Here is a 21288-nt window from a genome sequence, read left to right as displayed (position 1 = left end):
TATTTGAAATAAGCTTTTGTTTTACTTTATAGTCTGTGGTAACTGGTAATCGGTGGGGTAAGAAACCTGATACAAAATCTCATAAGACACAACATTGTGTTCTGACAGCTTTTTGGCAACAGTCTGAATCCAGACTGGGATCTACAGAGTTGTGACATGATACACGCTTCAGGATATAGTGTATTTTTTTTACTAAACCAACATATATCATGTTAATAAATCCAATTACAGTTCAAGGATTGACACACTCATTTACACTGAAAGAAACTAGATTTCAGTTTGAAATCTGTATTCATAATGTCCACATTTAAGAAAAGAACCAATATGTAGTGCACATAGTGTTAAATCCAGATTTTCATAGTATCTCTTTTCCCGCATTTCATATCTCATTCAGAACAGCCTCACTGATGTGGAGGTACTTGCTTTGCTGATCGCAGCCCTGAGCCATGATTTAGATCACAGAGGAGTGAATAATTCTTACATTCAAAGGTAAGTAAATGGGAATTAAAAAGGGAGCTGATTTGGGTCTGAAGAAACTTTTGAGCTCCAGTTTGGATTGCTCTTAGGAGACATGAGATAAGTGTCAAATACGAATACAAGAAGTATGTATATACTGCTTTTCAATCAAAGTTCCCAAAGCAGTTTTCGTGTCAGAAGACAAGTGTCAGATCCAGCTCCAGTTGAGTTTAGGGCCAGGTGAGGCAAGAAAGGGAAGAAATTAGGGCAGGGCTGCACAACTTCAGCCCTCTAGCTATTTTTGAACTGCTGAAGGTGAAGAGGATCTGTAGCCAGGAAGGAACAGTGAGAACAAAATCTCCTAGTTCCTAAAGCCAGTAAGCAAGCCCAAAGGTCTTCATAGGAGACAGGAAGTACTGACCTCTGGTCTTTTGGTGTCGTCAAGAGGCTTCCAAGGTGGCGCAAGCTCCCTTCCTACAGTTCTCTCTCTTTGATCAGAGCTTGGTGGTTATGCACAGCCGGATGTCCTTTATGGCCCACTGTGGACTCAGGTCCTGACAGTATGGTAAGCTTGGTGTGAAAGCCATCTCGGCATTCTGTGGAGACAGACAGCCCTTAGAGCAGGGGTGTCAAACTGTGGCCCTTACTGGCCTACAACTCCCATCATTCCTGGCTACTGACCACTGTGTCTGGGGGTGATGGGAGGTGTAGGAGGGTCGCAATTTGAGACCTCTGCCTTAGAGTGTCAGATTAGGACTGGGAATTTAGGTAGCTTAATTTAGGACTTAAGAAGCTCATTGGGTAATCCTGTGTCAGTCCCTCTCGCTCATCCTCACAGGGCTGTTATTAGGATAAAATGGCGGGGGTGGGGGAGTAAGGAAAGAATCACATGTGCTGCTCCAAACTGATTGGAGGAAGGGTGGGATTACATGAGCACAGCAGTAGATACACGTCCTTCTGTGCAGCTCTCTGGCTGACGTGATGCGCAGTGGAATGGAGCCGCTGTGTACCACATCAGGGCTGCTGTGGACCCATAAAGCAGCTGTAGAAAACAGGTGGTTGTGCAAGAGGCGCTTCCATTGTTAGAGATAATGGAAGAAACTGACAGCATTGCTTGCACATTCTCTACTGCAGAGGTAGGCAATCTTGTCTCTCCAGCTGCTGTTGAACAACTCCCATTATCATCAGCCACGTTTGATACTATAGAGACTCCTCTACAGTATCAGGGCTGCCTCACTAGTCCACAGCAGCCCCAACCAGTGCACAGCAACTCTGTATCAATGCATATCATGTCGGCCACTATTCTTTGGATTGGGGCCAATGGGTTTACGTTAGAGGGGAAAATATTTAGTGTGGCTCTTAACAAATTAACGACATCTTAGTTGACAAACCATGAATTGTGGTGATTGATCCAGTGTATAATTTAAATTTGTGTGTGAATACAGCTGTCCTAGGTGTACTTCACTTGTTTTTAGATGATGCTCATGCACGTGTCACAGCTGGCACCGCCTTAGAAGAAACTTTGCCTTGCGTATGTGAGATCACAAGAGATGCCTTTTCAAAGATGGTGCCTGGCACTCCACCATTTTTATAAGTTCTTGCAGTTAAAATAATTAACAATGTTTAAAAAAACCTGCTGCCCAGTTAATTTGGGACAAAGGTTTTTAACCAGTGAATTGAACTAGTTAATTGACTTATCGTTCCAGCCCCAATACTGTAAGTAAGACAAATGTTTGGGAAAGCTTCCTAAGAAAAGTAGGAACTCTCCGCACACTTGCTAAGGGGGTCCATCAAGAATCTTCTGCGGAGATGGTGGAATCTTCTTCTTTGGGGTTTTAGGGAACATCTGAACAAGTATTTGTCAAGGGTGCTTTAAAAAAAGGATTATTCTGTTTTGTGCCAAGGCCTGAATTAGGTGGCCTGATGGAATCTCTTCAGGGATTCCATAATTCATATAGGAAAAACACGGCACTTTCATGGTTGGTCATCCACCCGTGTCCTTGCCACCGCTCCTGCTGTTAGAGTTGTTGCTAAGGTCTTATTCCTACGGTGCTTTCTAAGTTGGAAAGAGGTGACATTTCCCAAAATATTTAGCGTGGTGAAGCTAAAATTGACTAATTTCTCCCCGTGTTAAGATCACAACTTGTAATGTTTGGAATTTTCCACCAAAGAACAAGTATGATAGCAGGAGGGGGAAACATTTGATATCAAGATAATTCATAGTATGAGGAGGAAAGAATTGAACATTTTCACTCAGCCCTTCACACTATCCCCATCCCTACATTTCTGTCCTTTCACAGGCAACCAGCAACCTGCAGATTTGCAGTGGCTGGAACTAGTTGGCTATTTTTTACTTTATTTGTTTAAGAATAAATTATTTCCTGAAAAACATCTGGAGATGCATCACTGCCCTTCCAGAAACGTCCTGGGAAAATGTCGTCGGCAGCGAAGCCTAGCATTCATGCACACCACAAAGTAGAGACTATTACGTTTTCATAACATTTTCTTTTTAGACTAAAATGGTTCTAGGGATTTTTTTTTAACCCCTCAGGCTAGTAAAGACCAGATTAAAATGAGGATCAGTGTTGTCCTTTGTGGGTTGTGGGAGCAGGGACACTTGGCTCAACAATCTTTTCTTGGAGAAGATATTTTTTTAAAAATCAGAATGGTATGCAAACATTACATAAAATAGGTTTTGTTTTTAAGGCATAAAGCTTCCTTCCTTTCCTTCTTCCCCCAACCCCATCCTCCAGAAGTATGCACAGAAAGGCACAAAAACCTAAGTATTGTGTTGCATTATCAGAGCAAAAACTCATCCAATCCATTACTCTGTTTACAACAGGGACCAGCCAGATGCCCCTGAGAAGCTCACAAGCAGGGCATGATGGAGGTAGTCATCCCCTATTGCTTACCTCTAGAATCCAATAATCAGGGGCAAATAACCTCTGGATGGAGGTCCCATGGTTAGCTACCATGGCTAATAGTTGGTAGATTTGGATAGATAGATGGTAGACTTGGACAAATCATGGAGGACAGGTCTATCAATGGCTATTGGTTTGGTGGCTATAAGCCACCTCCAGCCTCAGATGCAAAATGCCTCTGAATACCAGTTGCAGGGGAGCAACAGCAGGAGAGAGGGCATGCCCTCACCACTTGCCTAGGAACATAGGCAGCTGCCATATACCGAGTCAGACCATTGTCTGCCCAGACTGGCAGCGGCTTCTCCAAGGTTGTAGGCAAGAGTCTCTCTCAGCCCTATCTTGGAGATGGTGGAGATGCTAGGGAGGGAACTTGGGACATGCTCTTCCCAGAGCAGCCCCATCCCCTAAGGGGAATTTCTTACAGTGCTCACATGTAGTCTCCCATTCAAATGCAACCAGGGCAGACCCTGCTTAGCAAAGGGGACAATTCATGCTTGCCACCACAAGACGAGCTCTCAGACCATGCTTCACAGAGGCATCTGGTGGTGGGCCACTGTGTGAAACAGGATGCTGGACTAGATAGGCCTTGTGCCTGATCCAGAAGGGCTGTTCTTATGTTAGATTTTTTTTTTAATTTTACATTTTATATCCTGCTCTTCCTCCAAGGAGCCCAGAGCGGTGTACTACATATTTAAGTTTCTCCTCACAATAACCCTGTGAAGTAGGTTAGGCTGAGAGAGAAGTGACTGGCCCAGAGTCACCCAGCAAGTGTCATGGCTGAATCGGGATTTGAACTCTGGTCTCCCCAGTCCTAGTCCAGCACTCTAACCTCTATACCACGCTGCCTCTGGGCATTTAAAAATTATTTTTGAAGAAGACACCTAAGCTAATGTTCGCCGCCACCACTGCATTGTGGCAATGAATTCCATATAATCATGTTATATGGATTAATAATTATGTATGTATGTATTTGTTTATTTCGGCCCAAGGCCAGCATAAATTAATAATTATATAGATGTAGCCTGTATAAGCATGTGACATTCATAAAAATGGGGCCTTCTCTCTGCTTCGCTGGATGATGTTGGGGCAGGAATAACAAATGTTTCCCACCCGTGCCAGGACAACTTACATCCCAGTTTGTCTGCTGCCTGCTTCTCCTTCTTACCCTTGAATCCTACTCCAATTATTGTAATTTTCTTTGCTGTGCTGTCTTAGCACAGGATACTCTTACTCTCTCTCTCTCTCTCTCTCTCTCTCTCTCTCTCTCTCTATATATATATATATATATATATCCCTTTAATGAAGGTTAGACTGACATACAGTGACTTGCCCCAAATTACTCACTTGATTCGTAACTGATTGGATAATTAAGTTTGGCATCGTCTATATTTAAACTCTATCTGCTATTCTTCTATGTGACCTCACTGCAATTTCACAGTTGTGTTCTGCGCCTGCACACAATAACAGGGAGCTAACTCTCTTTATGTGGTGTCATACTGTGTGTAAACTAGACTGGTTGTTACACGATAGTTCCAGGCTACTCCTGTGAATGAAACGTCAAATGAAACTGATTTTAAAATTAAGGAATATGAAAGATGGTTTTGCTCCATTGTTCATAAAGTGGGCCTTTCACAGAAGGTGAGACATGTTGCTGATAGAGATTGGGCCCAGTTAGGGATACTGCAAGGAATAGGTGGCACTCTATATCGTTTTGAGCTGATGGAGAGTTTTGGGGCCACTCAGACATAGGTTGTCTGGCTTCAACATATGAAGGCTTTCTAGTACAGAAATGTACCATAGGCCTGAACCCTGATTCACATTAAAAGGGATGCGTGTACAGTGATTCACTCAGAAAGATGTATGTGTGTACAGAAACATATATGAATGTACCAGGGCTGGCATCAGTGTTCCCTCTAACAGGGATTCCCAGATGCTGTTGACTACAACTCCCAGGATCCCCAGCTGCAATAGCTTTTGCTGGGGGATTGTGGGAGTTGTAGTCAACAACAACTGGGAATCCCTGTTAGAGGGAACACTGGCTGGCATCCAGCGTAGCATTACATGCCTATACTGCTGCTCCCTTCAAAGGCAGTGTCGGAGCTGCGTGAAACAGGCGATTGCACAAGCAGCTCTTCCATAGATTTCCCCATTGTCCCAAATGGGGAAATCTACAGAAGCTGTGCTTGTGCAAGTGCCCATTTGAGCAACCTCAATGCTGCCTTAGAAGGGCACACTGTTATGGACATGTTAGGCTGTGCTGGCTGTTTGATGTGCATACAGGTGTCTGTATACATGTGTTTGTTTTTCTGTATGTGCATCTTTGAACCCAGGTATATGTCCCCTCAAATGGGGGTACAGATAGGAAGAATGCTACTATGCATGTATTGAACATAATAGAGCTCTTCTCATGATCAATGAGAACTGCTCGCGGGCTGTCTGCAGGGAAGAAGGGTTAAGCTTACTTTCCCAGCATACAATCGTGTTTCCTTGTCTGGGCAGGTGGATTCCCCTGCGGCTCGCCCGGCAGCTCTGGGGTCGGGGTGCCGGGACATGCCACAGCATGTGGCCCCACCCCCAGGAGTCCAAATAATGCACTACGTGAGTGTGCAGTGCATTACTGGGACCCTACCCACCGAATGTGCCAGCCGCGGCTGACACACTATTAAAAAAATGAATTTATGGAGTACTTGCTGCCTTAACTTCATTTTAGAAGGAAGCTAGCTACTTTGGCGGGTTTGCCACCATGTAGCCACCAGGATCGGACGTGAACCTGGTGGTTCACACAAGCATGAAAAACTGGGCTTGGCTCTTTAGCCCAGTTTTGCACACTCGTGAGAATAGCCTCAATGTGTTAAAGGGTCTCAATTCTCCCTCTTTACTTGTAGCTGCTCACTGCATGTTGGATAGCTTTAATACTGAAAGTATATTTCAGGTTGTGAGTGTCACTGCTTGATGAGTTTGTACTAAGTTTAATTGTCATTTGGGTAATTTTATGATTTTACCTTTCTTTTCCTTGTTTTAGTATTTTAGTATTTTCTTTATACTACACTTTTATAAGCCAACCCAAGCACTGGAAGGGTAGGATATAAATGATTGAATAATAATTTGCTGCATGGCATATTGGGGTAATTATCCTCATTTCTAGGGATGTGCAAAATGTTTGAAATGTCAAAACATTTCAACTCGAAACAGGCTGTTTTTAGTGTTTCAGGCTCGAAACAAAACACGCTTTAAATAAGGGGCCTGCTTTGAGCTCGGTTGAGCTCGGAACAAAGCAACCCCATTTTGTCAACATATCGGAACAAAACAACCCTGACATGTTGAGCACCATTTTAGAGGCCTGTTTTTCACTTGCTGATTGGTTTTCTGGCAGTGGCTTCCAATTGGCTTGTGATTTCTTTGCTTATTTGTTGGTTTGTTATCATGCAAATCAAGTGTTATGGGCAAATGTGTCTCCATTGGCTGGGGGGAGTGCGGGGGGAGCCCGAAAGGAGGGAATTGTAAAATGTATTCAAAGGGACTGAGAGGCAGAGTCTTATAGTGTGCCCCTCTCTTGAAGAGAATACATCAGGAGAGGAGGAAGGAAGGTTTGATTTTGTGGTTTTCTTCTCTCAGCACTGAGAGAAAAATATGACATGCTGTGCTATTGCTGCTATATTATCTGGTTTTGCTGAATATCAGATTGACAAAGGCAGACCTTGGGTGCCTGCCTTCCTTGAGTTGTAGTTTGTTTTGTTTGTGAGATAGTGTTGTGGCAAGAAATGGACAGTGGCAGTGCTCTGTGTGTGAGACAAAGTGTGTGTGTTATTTCTTGGTGATTGCTGTGATGAGCTGCATGTCTGACCTTGAGACTAACTTACTTGTGCTTCACTTGACAGTTTTTGGACTGTGTTTGAAATGTGTGTTCTGTGTTGGGAGGGACAGATTCTCTTTTACTGTGTGCTTCTAATCTGCAGATTTTTTCAAGGCAGGGTTGCAAAATGCATTGCAAATTGCAATGCAAAACTTTTGTGCTCTCTGAAGTGCAGCTTGTTCTGGCCATAGGGAACAATGGGGAAACTCAAAACACTCCATTGTTCCCTATAGGTAGTTCTTAGGGACACTAAGGTGGGTTGTGTGGTAGGGCATGATGGGTGCTACCTACCACCCAACCCACAAAAGAAATGGACAAATAAGTGATTTTAAACAATTTTTAACCTTTTCCCCAAATGCCCATAGGATCCTGTTTTGCTTGAAACAAAGCACAAAATTCATTTTCTTCACATCCCTACTCATTTCTTATGTGCTGGTGGCCTCTACAGGCATCAGTTTGAATTGCATCACAACACCAGAGCTGTGAGTGTTTTAACAAAGCAATTGAACTTTTTTACACGTGTATTTGACCAGTTGAACAGAAAGAGGAAAAAAGAGCAGGAGGAGTAGGTGAGGGGAAAGAAAGAAAAAACCTAGGGCAAAGAATGGTAAATTAAAGATAAGGCTATGGGAGAATGTTCTTTGATGCAATGTAGAAGTGAATAGTGTCACCCTTTGACTGAAAATAGATGACACTGAGGACAAACTGAGTAAAATACTCAAAGAGTATTGTCCAGTGTTAAGCATTTGAATCAAATCAGTATTACCAGTGTTAAGCATTTGAATCAAATCAATGATAGATTCGATAGGTCTGATTAAAATCCTGGATGAATAAATGTGTCTTAACTTTTAAAAGCTGGTAGAGATGGAGAGACTCATTTCTACAGGGAGCACATCGCAAAGCATCCGGGCAGCAGTGGAGAAGGCCTGCCCCTGAGTAGCCACTAGACGAGCTGGAGCTTTCCCAGACAGCAGGCTTTGCCACGGGTTTTCTGCAAGGCTTTACTGCATGTTCGAAGTTGCCCCCAAAAGCTGACCTAAAAAGTGGATTTTTTTTTTTACACCAGATATAAATCAGGCTACACTCTAACATGCAATGAAAAACCTGAATTGTGTGAGAAGTGCTCCCTGATAGCTCGCAGGGACTTCAGGATACATTTGTCTGATAATGTGAAAGCACAGCTCCATTCCAGAGGAGAGGCAGTGTGAAAAACTTCCAGTTGGCAGCTGCTGATGGACCTCCACAGATGATCTCAATAGGTGGCGGGGCTCTTAACGGAGAAAGCATTTTCCTGATGAATTGCTCCTTCACTGCCACTTCCTTCTCTTGAGGAAGAAGCATCCTGTAGCCATTTCCCTGAGATGGGAGGAGGCTGCAGCTGCAGGTGCTCTTTCCCAACAGCAGAAAGATGCAGCATCAGCAGCCCTGGTGGTAGCAGAACGCAGGTGAGCAAACCATCTTCTCATGCAGTCCTTCCTCCCCTCACACCCAGGGGTCTTTCTTATGCCTCCTCCTCCGCCGCCTCCAGTGATGGTATAGGCAGCCAAGTGACTAGCACGACAGTTCTTCATACAGGGCTATGCTGTAGTCACATGTGCATTAAAGAAATGATCTCGCAGTGCTTTGAGCCTCTTTTTTAAAAATAGCCCCTGTCTTGGCCTTTTGAAGACCTTTGTCAATCTCTAGTCACCTTGCTATGTGACCTTTGCATTTGATGTGTGCTCTCTGATTTCACCTTTCAGAAGTGAGCACCCTCTTGCCCAGCTGTATTGCCACTCAATCATGGAACATCACCATTTTGACCAATGCCTGATGATCCTGAACACTCCGGTAAATAACTCTTTGTTGTGTGCGCACTGAAGGAAAACCTCGCCTAGTTTGCTTTTATTTTTAGTGTTGAGTGGATTCCCAGCATTATGCTCCCTTCTTAACTGTTTTTTATGCCTTTTTGGGGCAAGAAGGCAGAAATAGGCATTCTCAGAGCCGCCAGACTTTTCCGAATGCTGCCTGCTAAGCTCAGGGGACTCTGTTAATGCCATGTCGAGTGCTTACTGCCAAAGGAAAAGAGAATCATATGCTTCAGTTCTTTAGTTAAACTTTCTATGGAGCCAGCAGTACAATAATAACGTATTTTCCTGAATCCAAGACCAGTTTCCCCCCCACATTATTCTTTGATGTTACAAACAGGGTCGGGGGGTAGGGTGGGGTCTTCTTTAATTCAGTATCCTCTTCCTTTTAGTTAGATGCAGATTTAAGATGGATTTAATCTGAGTTTTTAAAGGCAGCCATCTTAAAGTCAGAGTTTTCTATTCGGCTAAATATGGTATTATAGGATCAAATCCTCTTGGCAGAGCTGGTATTGCGCAGTGGTTCGAGGCTGAATTGTAAATCCGGACTTCCCTGGTTTGAGTCTTGCCTTTGCCATGGTCTTAGACCAGTCACTCTCTCTCAGCCTGAACTTCCCAGCTGTAATATGGGGATAATAATGCTTGCTTACTTACCTTACAGTGGTTGACATCCTCACTAACAGTGTGGAGACACTGTGTACAAATCACCTCCACAGGTGGTGCGCACACAGGAGGAGGGCAATTTTTGCAAGTCTCACCTTCCTCCGGAAGTATTATCACCTAGACAAATGTCCCAGAGTATTGTGCAGCCCTCAGGGACATATTTATGGGTACTAAAGAGCACTTCTGGGGGTAGGAGAGAGCCACACAAATATGCTGCCCCCCCTTATGCAGCAGGAGTCTGGATTACTAATTGCTGCAGAAGTGCTTTGCACACAGCACCTCTGCATGGTTAAAAAGGATGTCAGCCAGTGCTGTAGGGATGAGATAAAGATAATACATGTGAGGTACCTTGTATACTCAGTACTGTTATTAAAACGAAAGACCTCTTTATATTAGAACAGGGGTTCCCAGCCTGTGGTCCTCCAGATATTGCTGAACTACAGCTCCCATCAACCCGCAGCCATAATAAATTGTGCCTGGGGGTGATGGGAGTTGTAGTTCAGCAACAATTTGAGGACCACAGGTTGGGAACCCCTGTACTAGAAATGTGTGTTTGCATTATCCAAACAAATAATAAAACCTCTTCACAAACAGAGCTCCTATGCTTTCAGCTGTGGCTGCATATTGTGCTAGGTATGTTCACAGTAAATTGGAAATGAAAAAATAGTAATGGTCTGAATCCGGTGCTCATGTGGTATTGTGATTTGCAACATTGCACTGCTGTAACAAAGTACCAAGTGTGTTTCACCAGTGCAACAGTCTGAGACAGTTCAGCAGTCCTCCCTATTCTGGGGAGTTAGATATAGACATGCATTAGGGGTGTGCATGGAACTAGCTGGTTCTGTTCGAGTCCGAACTGGACCCAAACAGGACTGAACCAATTCGGTCTGGCACTCTCTTGACCCCCGACCCCTCACAACCCAGTTCAGTGGGTGGGGGGGGAGCGTTTGTGAACTTTAAAAACAATTTTTTTAAAAAAACTTACCCCTCTGGGGGTGTTCTCCAAGGCGGTGGGGGGGTTGTCCATGTAAGTTCCCCCTCCCCTGCCAGCCTTCCTTAGGTCCAAACCAGGTCATTCAGCTGTTCTTTGGCCTGGTTGGGCCTTCCACCCCGCCGGCACCGCAGCCTCCTAAATGGCCGCCACGCTGGGGGGAAAGGCCCGAATGGGCCGAAGGATGGCCGAACGGGCCAGTTTTGGACCTAAGGGAGGCCAGTGGGGGGAGGGGGAACCACTTCAGAACCCCCACCAGCGAACCACCACCACCCCCGCCTCGGAGAACACCCCTGGAGGAGGAACTTTTTTTAAAAAATTAGAAATTTTTTAAAAAAATCTTGTGATGGTTTGAATGGGCCAGGGAAGTTCGGTCCGGGGTCAGACCGAACAGGGGATGGTTCAGTTTGACTGAACCAAACCAAACTGGTTTGATATCGAACACATCTGATGTTTTAGATTGTGAGCCCTTTGGGGACAGGGATCCATCTTATTTATTTATTATTTCTCTTTGTAAACCGCCCTGAGCCATTTTTGGAAGGGCGGTATAGAAATCGAATAACCTCAACACCATAGGGGCCACAGAAATCACCATCAGCCAATTACAAAAAGCAACTTTACTGGGAACAGCCTATATTTTGCGACGATATCTATAATAACCAACAGTATTGATGATAAAATTCAGCCATCCCAGGTCCTTGGGAAGGACTCGATGTCTGGATAAAAATAAACCAGTCAATAACACCTGTCTGACTGTGTAAACAAGAAATAATGATGATGATGATGATGTCGAACCTGTTTGCACATCCCTAACATGCATGAGTTAGATATGGGTGCATGAGTGTAAAGAGGGGCAGAATAGGGAGGACCAGCATCAGGCACAGTACTGCCCATGCCAGTAGAACAGCAGATTCTTCCCACTCTCTCCCTTATAGCAGTGACATCCAAATGAGTGAAATGTTCTGATTTCAAGTACTGCTTTTGTTGTTCCTTGCTTTTTGTGTCTGTCTGTCTGTGTGAAGGGCAACCAGATTCTCAGTGGCCTTTCTGTTGAAGAATACAAGGCAACCCTGAAAACGATCAAGCACGCTATTCTTGCCACAGATCTTGCACTATACATTAAGTAAGTTCCATATCCATTATTATAAACAGCTGCTGTTCTTGAAAGTGTCACAATTCACCTGTGGAAACCCCCCCCCCCTAATCATTCTTTAAAAGCTTTTGAGGCACTATAAATAATCATGTATGGTTGGTCTTTTAAAGGAGAAGAGGAGAGTTTTTTGACCTTTTGAGAAAAAAACAGTTTAACCTGGAAGATCCTTATCAAAAAGAGCTATTTTTGTAAGTAAAAAGACAATCCTTATACAATATCCCATCTGGCATGTTTCTTTACAGTTCAGTTTGGGTTTTGTAGAGTTGGCCTAGACCAGTAATTCCAGGATTTGAGTTCAGCTGAGTGCTTGGGTTGGGCTGTTAGAGAACAGAATGAACTTGTGTGATCAATGCTAGTGAACAGCCAGCCATGTGGTTATGTAAACCTTCCTCTTATTTCCAAACAGGGTATAGAAGGCTTAACAGAATACCACATTGTTCCCTTCCTGTGGGTGCATTGTCCTGAGGCACTGAACTGTTGAAGTCAGTACTCCTCAGATTTTCAAGAAGGTTATTTATTATGTGTGAGGAAAGTTAAGCTAAAGTTTAGAAATGTGGCTGACAGCCAGACTAATGAAGCGCTGGTGAAGCAAACATGGAGTACATGCTTTGGGAGGGGGCGGTTTTTGCTGATTTCCTCTCTTCCTCCTGAAGCCAGAGGACTATTAGGGACATATTTTTGGGAGTCACAGTCAGCTTCAGAGGGAAGGGGAGAACGACGAAAGTCACCTCTTTTCCAAAGTTTGTGCACAGCATTGCTGCATGCATGCTTTCTTAGTCTGAGTGCTGTTCAGTAGTTCTGTTTGCAGAGAGTCCAGAAGTGAGAGGATTCATCCTCTGAGTAGTGCAGCTCTGCTTTGATGAAACTGCATGTAAAAATCTTATGGCCATGTGCATGTGGACAGAAGTGAGTTTAGACCTTTCTTCAGCTGGTTTTGACTTGAACATGTGATAGTCAAATGAGCTCACCCGATCAACATGCAGTGAGCTTTGCAAACTGTTCAGGTCATCTCATTGCATGCCAGTGATCAAGTTAATTGAACTACAGAGCCATCACATGGCTCTTTTGGCATGTGTCCATTGCATAGACACATTAAAACATTAAAATAAGATGGTTCCTTAGGGCTTTGACGGAAATTTAAAACAGCCCACCATTGTTAACAATGAGGCTTATTTTTGTATTGAAAATGGATGGTATATCAGTTCTCATGATAAACACATCAAAAAACATTGGATTCTGTTGGAGGACAAAGCATTTGAAGAGGAGAGCTGGTCTTGTGGTAGCAAGCATGACTTGTCCCCCTAGCTAAGCAGGGTCCACCCTGGTTGCATTTGAATGGGAGACCACATGTGAGCACTGTAAAATATTCCCTTCAGTGGGTGGAGCTGCTCTGGGAAGAGCAGAAGGTTTCAAGTTCCCTCCCTGGCAGCATCTCCAAGATAGGGCTGAGAGAGATTCCTGCCTGCAACCTTGGAGAAGTTGCTGCCAGTCTGTGTAGACAATACTGAGCTAGATAGACCAATGGTCTGACCTAGGTAGACCAATGGCAGTTTCCTATGTTGTTCTGGCAGTCCTAACACCAGAATTGACTAGATCAGTGGGAAGCAGAGTACAGTTTCTAATGTCCCTAGCAACTTAATCACTGGAGAAATTAATATTATGATTCCTTTGCCATTTCCCCCCTATTTATCTTGGCTTTGTGTTGTGCATAATCTGAAATCCCATGGCCCTTTTTATTGTGCCCCCCAATTGGAATGCTTTGTAATGATGCATACAGTCATACTTTCATGGTTTCTACAGGGCAATGCTGATGACTGCATGTGACTTGTCAGCAATAACGAAGCCATGGCCAGTTCAGCAGCGGGTAAGTCTCTGCCAGAGGCTGGATAGAGCCATTCTTGGAACTCCTCCAAAAAAGGTGACCCTGCAGTTTCCTCGCTCATCTTCTTCCCTCTAAGCTCCACTTCCTCCCATTTAGTACATGTTCCTGCAGGGTGCATATTCCATAAGATGCCAAAAGAAGCCCTTGTATTGCAAAGCTCAGACACCTTGGGACTACTTTGCAGGAGATATTTGGCAGCTTGAAAAATTAAGCCTTAGAACCTATAAAGAACGAAAAGAGAAGAAAAATGCACCACTTGACTTGGTTATGACAAAACATTTTGGTTTGGCTTCTTAGGATTCTGTCTTGATTGTAGATACACCGAGCACTAAATGGAAGGGTGGATATGGTACTGGAATGAACATTGTTCTGCATCCAGTCATCATGAGGAGTCATCATGTGGTAAACTGCAGGGAATCCAGTACAGGCAAACCCACCATATGCGGCTCTGACATCCGTGGTTTCGCTTATCCACGGTTGGACGGTGGACACCCAACCTTGGTATATGCTGAAAAGGGTTTTGAAGGGGTTAATTTTTGTGTATTTGCAGTTCTGGGGTGGCTGGAAATTGTCATTTCTGGCCACCATTTTGACAAACGGAGCCATTTTGTGGTTTTTTCGGAGGAAACTTTTTTTAACCATGATTTTTCACAGGAAAATTGAGGAATTGCAGCTTCTTGGGGGGCATTGCTGGACAGCAGAAGACCTGCGGAGCACAGTACAGCACTTTATTGCAATTATTTTAGCCATTTTCAGCCTTTTTTGACCGGCTTTTGTCCCTGTAGGAACCTAACCCCCCAATCACCATAGAGTTAATACCCCATTATCTGTGGTTTCATTACCCATGCAAATCGGCGGGATTGGAACTCCAGTGGATAACGGGGTCCACCTGTATTCCATTGGTACATTGAGATTCCCTCTTGCTTCTCACCTGAATGATGCTCTTGGTGGAGCTATTTGTTTATCTAAAAAATACACCAGCTCTTAGTTGGTAGAATCAATGCTGATAACCTTAAACATTGTCATAGACAAAATGTAGTATCCTTATCCAGGACTAGATAACATATTTTGTACAAAATCTTTATAAACTAGCAAAGTGGCTGAGATGTTCCTTTTTTTTAAATAGATAGCTGAGCTTGTAGCCACAGAATTCTTTGACCAAGGAGATAAGGAAAGAAAAGAACTCAACATAGAACCAACAGTAAGTAGGAGACCTTTCTTCAAATAGCATTTTTGCCTGCAAAAGTTATTTTAGATTATGCTTTTGATGATGGCCAACCATGTGGAGAAACCAGTGTAGACTCCAGTTTAATCCTCTATCACTTCAGCACAGGATAATCAGTATTTCTTCTTTTCCAAATGCAACAATATTTATTTTCTACTCCGATGTTGTGAATACATTGAGGCAAGTCTCCGAATCAGTGAGACTTGCCTCTAGGGGGTTTGCAGGGAGAGCGGGCTTAGCCCACTTGCCCCACAGGCGAGCAGACAGGAAACCCTGGGCGGCCGGATTGGCCGTCCACACGACTGCTGGCTCCGTTGCGGAGCCAGAAGGGGCTGCGGGAATCGGGGGCCGCACGGCCCCTGGAAGTTCCAGGATGCCCCGTGCGAGTGCACGGGGCATCCTGGAGAGACCCCCGAGCCCGGGAGGCTGCTTGCAGCCTTCCGGCCGCGGGTCTCCTCATGTGTTGCCGCAGCGCAGCAACACACAACCAAAAAACCTGAGTTAGTGGAGTGCCTACTACTAACCACTAGTGCCTACTACTACCACTAACCTGGGCTAAGTGGAGGGAGAATTAGCAGGGTTTGCTGCCGGGAGCTGTGCGGTTCTTATCTCTCTAGCCTCCCTGCTGCTTCCATCTTTGCAACAGCAGTCTCACAAGTCACTCTGTGTCCCTAAGGACTGTGCATCATGTCAGCCACCCACTTCCGAGGCTACTACTCAAGCTTCCATTTACAATGGTGTCCTGAAATGAATGGTTGCATCCTCTCTACAAACCTGTGAGATAGGTTATCCGAATTCCCAAGTAACAGACGAGAACAGAGGCTGAGAGGAAGTGGGCTTCCCAAAGCTACCCAGAATTACAAACGCTGAGCTAGGATTTCAGTCCAGGTTCTACATCCATTGGGCTGCACACTGTAATATATGCTGCAAAATTGGGTCACATTTTGGCAAGTGCATTAGTTGTACTTCAAACGTGGGCTTTGTGTGGTTTTCAGGATTTAATGAACCGAGAGAAGAAAAACAAAATCCCCAGCATGCAAGTTGGATTCATTGATGCCATCTGCTTACAGCTGTATGAGGTACCATATTGTGAAATGGCTTGAATGAGTGCTTTTCATCTGTATTATCTACAAATGCTGACATGTGCTTTTCAGAAGCATTAGGATGTAAGGAGGGGATGCAGAAGTATCTATGTTAATTCAGATGGGCTAATGCTGGGATCATTCCCGATCCCAGGCCTCTGCAACAGGGGAGCCTGGGTTTTTCACCCGGGTTAATAGTGGACTAGAAGGGCACGAGCACACTCTTCTACCCCACTCCCCATCATGTGAATGCTCAGGCTTCCTGCAGCCAGAGTATTCACAAAGCCAGGTGGCAAGAGCGCCCAGCAGCAGGGAATCCCCCAATGCACCATGCTCCTGGCACAGTGCATTGTGGGATGCCGGAGTACTTCCTCCTCCAACTCCCGGCTCTGCCGCAGCTCAAGTGCCATGCGAGCAGCAGAGCTGCCTGTAGAACATTGATTGTGTGTGTGTGGAGGCAGGTAGGAGCCTGCCTCCCTGCCAGCCCTCTCCAGCCCCGACATTTTCAGTGGTGAGAATGAGCTTCGTTTCTAGCTAGAGTCTGCTGAAGTGGGGTCTGTGTTCATCCCAGGAGCTATTCAAGCTCCACTCGATGGAGGAAGGTCTTCTTCCTTATAGATGTGCCCATTATACTTCTGCTCTGCTTCAGGGCTTCACAGCTTCTGCCTCCAGCTGTTATTGGACTACAGTGGTCAGGGATGATGGGATTTGTGGTTCAACCACAGCTGGATGGCCAAAGTTGTGCAGTCCTGTTCTACCTGTATAGTTGCAAACACAGCAAATATTACAAAGATGCCATGACTCTCCCTCTCTCTCTCATCCAAAGGAAACCTAACCCAGATAGTGCTGCTCCAGAAATTTCTGCCCACTCAAGGATGTAGGGAGTGTGTAACAATATCTGTGAATGTGCAATCTTGTTTCTTCATAGCAATATTAGGATGGATATTGGCTTGTTTAACACAGTGCGAGTTATTCAGTGAGTCTGTTTCTTTTTCTTAGGGAATATTCAGGCCAGCCTTGTCAATAGATGCAAAAAGTGTGTGTTGCCCACTTGCGCACACGTACCAGTGTTAAGCATTTGAATCAAATCAACTGCCTAAAGAAAGAACCAAATACCTTTTAATTTAAAAAGAGAAACTTCCCTTCCTGGTCATCAGTTTTTACTCACCACAGGTAAGCGGTGAGTGGCTATGTATAAACCTGATCCAATTGGCTGTAGCTTCAGCTGTCAGGTAAGTCAGGAGTTCTCAAATTTGGGTCCTCAGATGTGGTTGGATGTCAACTCCCATCAGCCTCAGCTACAATGTAGGTGGGGGTGATGGGAACTGTAGTCCGAAACACCTAGGGATCCATGTCCGGGAACTCCTGAGGTCAGTAGTTCCAGCACTTCTGATCCATAGTACGATCTGCAAGCCCATTCATGCCCCTGCCTGTCAGCATGGCTGATTGGATGGCATGGCACCAGTCTATAACGCACATGGCTGGCTTCCTTCCATCAGTGTGGGGCTATCCTGAAGAAGCAGAGGAAGTACCTGTCATTTTCCAGGTCCGCTTTTGAACTGCAGCCCTTGGCAAGGAGCATGGGAGGCTGCTTTCTAGGCATGGTTTTAGGATCAACAACACTTCAGTTCCCAGCATGTTTCTTTCGGTCAGTGAGTGCTAAAGAAGAGAGCTTTTCTTTCTCCCTCTTGCTCTCTGTTGGTCTGATTGGCTTTTTCGTTTCCAGGCGCTGACACACATCTCCGAGGCCTGCTACCCTTTGCTGGATGGCTGCAGAAAGAACAAGCAGAAATGGCAAGCGTTAGCTGAGCAGCAAGAAAATAATGTGATCAATGGAGAAAGCAATCAGCCCAAGCGGAACTGAGCTAGCACTCCATTAGGAAGTGTCCGTTTACAAGGGAGATATTTATATATAGTAATTTGGAAATCAGTTTTGCTAGACACTGTATGAAATAGGTGTATAATTTGCCACTGCTGTATTTTAAATAACAAGAGATATATATTTTTGCACAGCATTCCAAAGCGCAACTTGACTGTTTTTATGTGTATGATGTACCATACTTGTATATTTCCAATATTTCATGTATGTGAGGGGGAACAGATCTGCGGTTAGCAGATCCACCATGCTCTGCTCAGCCTTATCTGATAGTCTGAAAAAGGAGAGTTCCTAGGACTGCTTTAGAAGCCTTGGTTTTGAGTTGTACATAGTTATTTAGTGTCAGTGAATGGCCAGTACTTTAAAGATTTCCATATTTGGCACCTTTTTCATTATTTTGTGTTGTCTGTTTTCATAAGTGTAAATAATGAGAGAGCAACGTTGCCTTTGGAAGCCTAAGAACATGAAGAAGCTTTCTAACCGATATTCACTACATAGGCCACAGAATTTAATATTTTGTTGTCCCAAAGAAAGGCAGTGATTTCAAGGGAAAACATTTTGTTTTGAGGGAAAGTGCTATATCTATGTCTTTTCCTGATATGAAAATGCTTCAGTAAATTACTCTGCAGTCCAAGGCCAAGTGCAGGAGATCCACAGATGAAGTTGCCAAAAGATCCAGAGAACTCTAAATTCCAGTTGCGGGGAGCAACAACAGAAGAGAGGTCATGACCTCACCTCTTGCCTGTGGACTTCTCAGAGGCATCTGGTGGGCCACTGTGACTAGATAGGCCTTGGGCCTGGTCCAGCAGGGCTGTTATGTTCCAGAAGGTAATGAAATAGTGTCGTGGTGCAAAACTGCAGGTGACTGAGGAAGAAAGAACATGTCGATACATGGTTGAAAGAATCAGAGAGCAGAGACAGAGAGAAAAGAGTGACTGCAAGAACTGGGTCTGCTTTCATTGTGGTGGGACTGTCCTTCAGCAGACAAGCTTAAAGTGATCCTGCCGAACAGAACACAGGTGCAGAGAAGCGCAGGAGTCCGGTAGTGATCGGAGCAAGTGACAAAAAACAGGCTTATTCTAGAATATGAAAATTGCTCTGGATATTGTAGAACTGAATCCAATTAAAGAGATCAGAGCCAGGAAATAGCCAAGACTACTTTAGAAACAACTGTTGACAATTGCAAAGAGGTTTTATGAGTGAAGTTTGGAAAGAAGAATGCTTTTTGGTTTTCAAAAGACCATTCAGCTTGGAACAATCAGAACCACAAAGTCTTAAAGTTGTATGCACAAATGAAGACAGCTGAAAACACTTAGGAAGTTATAAAGATAGTGTTAAGCCAGCCAAAAAGCCTGCTCTTGCAAGCTGCCTAGGGCAGCCCAGCCTGGACTCGGCTGCTTGTGTGGAGCACGGGGATCAGCACGTATCCCGGCACTCGCGCACCACCAAACCCAACTTCTAAGCCTGGCCTATAACAGGATGCTGCTGGGATCATGTGCAGTCTTGGGCCGCTTGCAGCCTGAATGCACACAGAGACAGGCACCTAGAGTACCCATCTCATGGGGGATTGTGCGGTGCATTGTGGGATCCCTGGAGGCTGGAACACATTGTCCCGGCCTCCGGTGATTGTGTGGGTGCACGGGAATGCACCTGAAGAGCAGGCACACCATCATTGAGGGGAGGGAGGTGAGTTGGATCCTCCCTCCCGCTCATGCCTGCCGGTCATGTGGATACCCTTAAAGCATAGCTGTTCAAGTAAGAACACAAACAAAACAAGTCTTAGAATGCCATCTCACCTTACTGCCTACAGCCAGTAACATTACCAATTCAAAAACAAGGCTTTGAGTAGTAGTAAGATTTATTATTTGTAATATGGCTGCTACTTTGGCTGTACTCAGATATTTAGAAAGTAAATTTTCCTAGGTGTAATTTGGGGGAGTGGGGGGAGGCAAACTAGCAGCAATGATGAGAGTCTCCATCAAATATTCTGCTTTGATTTTTTACTCCGTGTCTAAAAGTTTGCACATGGCTGGGTGCGGGGGCTGCTAGCATGGTTATTGAAGGGGGTGAAAGGCTTTCCTCCGCAGGCAACAGATGTTTCCTAAGGAGCACAACTTCTGGCTGGCTGGATCCTCCCAGCATAATTTTTGTGCTTATGGTTATTTTTGGTTATTTCAGCAGAACAATGCAGAGGGGATTCCATTCTGTTTAAAGGACCAGACATCTTGGATAGGAACATAGGAAGCTGCCATATACTGAGACAGACCATTGGTCCATCTAGCTCAGTATTGTCTTCACAGACTGGCAGCAGCTTCTCCAAGGCTCCGACAGGAATTTCTCTCAGCCCTATCTTGGAGATGCCAGGGAGGGAACTTGGAACCTTCTGCATGCAAGCCTGAAGGTGCTCTTCCCAGAGTGGCCCCATCCCCTAAGAGGAATATCTTACAGTGCTCACACATGTAGTCTCCCATTCACATGCAAACCAGGATGGACCCTGCTTAGCAAAAGGGACAATTCAGGGCTGGGTAGTAGATATTCACTTATAATCTTTGTGATGCTAAGAGGGAGAGTAAATAGGGATGTTCTCTTTGATCCAGAACATCCTCACACATTCCAAATGATCAGCAACTGACTTTACCTCCATTTTAATAGTAGCATAGAGAGTCACTAACCTGTGTAATATCTGGCTGCTCTTTGAGGAAAGCATCCAAAACCACTCCCCTCCATCCCACTGAAGGCAAAGGAATGGTTGGCCTCCACATTTAAGTCTCCAAATGCAGAAAGAGGTCAAGATGGTTGACAATGGAAATATATTTCCCTTTCTGAGATTTTTACCACTTAGGTTTTTATAATCTGTGAAGTGCACTTTAGTAATGTGGTATTCCTAGTAGTATTTTGATATGGTGTATGTGTGTAAGCTTACACATGTACAGGAATGTGCACATACCAAAGCCCAAATGTTTATTTAATAAAAGTACTATCTAAGCAACTTAATCTCTCTTCCATATCAAAGAACTAAAGACCACTCTCCATGATCAAGAAACTTGTTTGGTCCAGTCCTTCAAAAACTGTGCCACTTCACAATCAGATGTATGTAAGATCGCATGTTTGAATGCTTCCCTGCATTAATAAAAATCTCCATGCATGTAGAAAGCTGGCATATCCTGAAGAATAGATTAATTTTTCTCTTCCCCCATCCCTGTAGCTGTCCTATGTGCTGTATGTTTTGTATGGGGATGTATTCATACCTGCAATCCACCATCTGCAGTCTGTGGCACACTCTAGGATGAACTGGACTATGTACTATTTCTGTACATATGAATCGATTCAGGTATTCCA

General features: G+C 44.5%; 1 protein-coding gene across 8 annotated transcripts in view; it reads left to right on the top strand.

The window, feature by feature from the left end:
- PDE5A (phosphodiesterase 5A) overlaps nt 1-20938 on the top strand; it is a 118023-nt gene extending 97085 nt beyond the window's left edge. For 7 of the 8 annotated variants that reach the window (XM_053256800.1, XM_053256794.1, XM_053256793.1 and 4 more), the window contains 8 exons: nt 395-489; nt 8973-9060; nt 11754-11854; nt 11995-12072; nt 13685-13748; nt 14893-14967; nt 15987-16070; nt 17800-20938. In XM_053256800.1, coding sequence (XP_053112775.1) covers nt 395-489; nt 8973-9060; nt 11754-11854; nt 11995-12072; nt 13685-13748; nt 14893-14967; nt 15987-16070; nt 17800-17937 — 723 coding nt within the window. In that variant the 3' untranslated portion in view covers nt 17938-20938. The remainder of the gene's footprint in view (nt 1-394; nt 490-8972; nt 9061-11753; nt 11855-11994; nt 12073-13684; nt 13749-14892; nt 14968-15986; nt 16071-17799) is intronic. The other variant, XM_053256795.1, reaches the window with a different exon arrangement.
- The last annotated feature ends 350 nt before the right edge of the window (nt 20939-21288 follow it).

The sequence above is a fragment of the Hemicordylus capensis genome, chromosome 5 (genome assembly GCF_027244095.1).
Source record: "Hemicordylus capensis ecotype Gifberg chromosome 5, rHemCap1.1.pri, whole genome shotgun sequence".
Classification (NCBI taxonomy): Eukaryota; Metazoa; Chordata; class Lepidosauria; order Squamata; family Cordylidae; genus Hemicordylus; species Hemicordylus capensis.
Note: the sequence above shows the minus strand (reverse complement) of the source record. Positions and strands in the feature narration are given on the sequence as shown.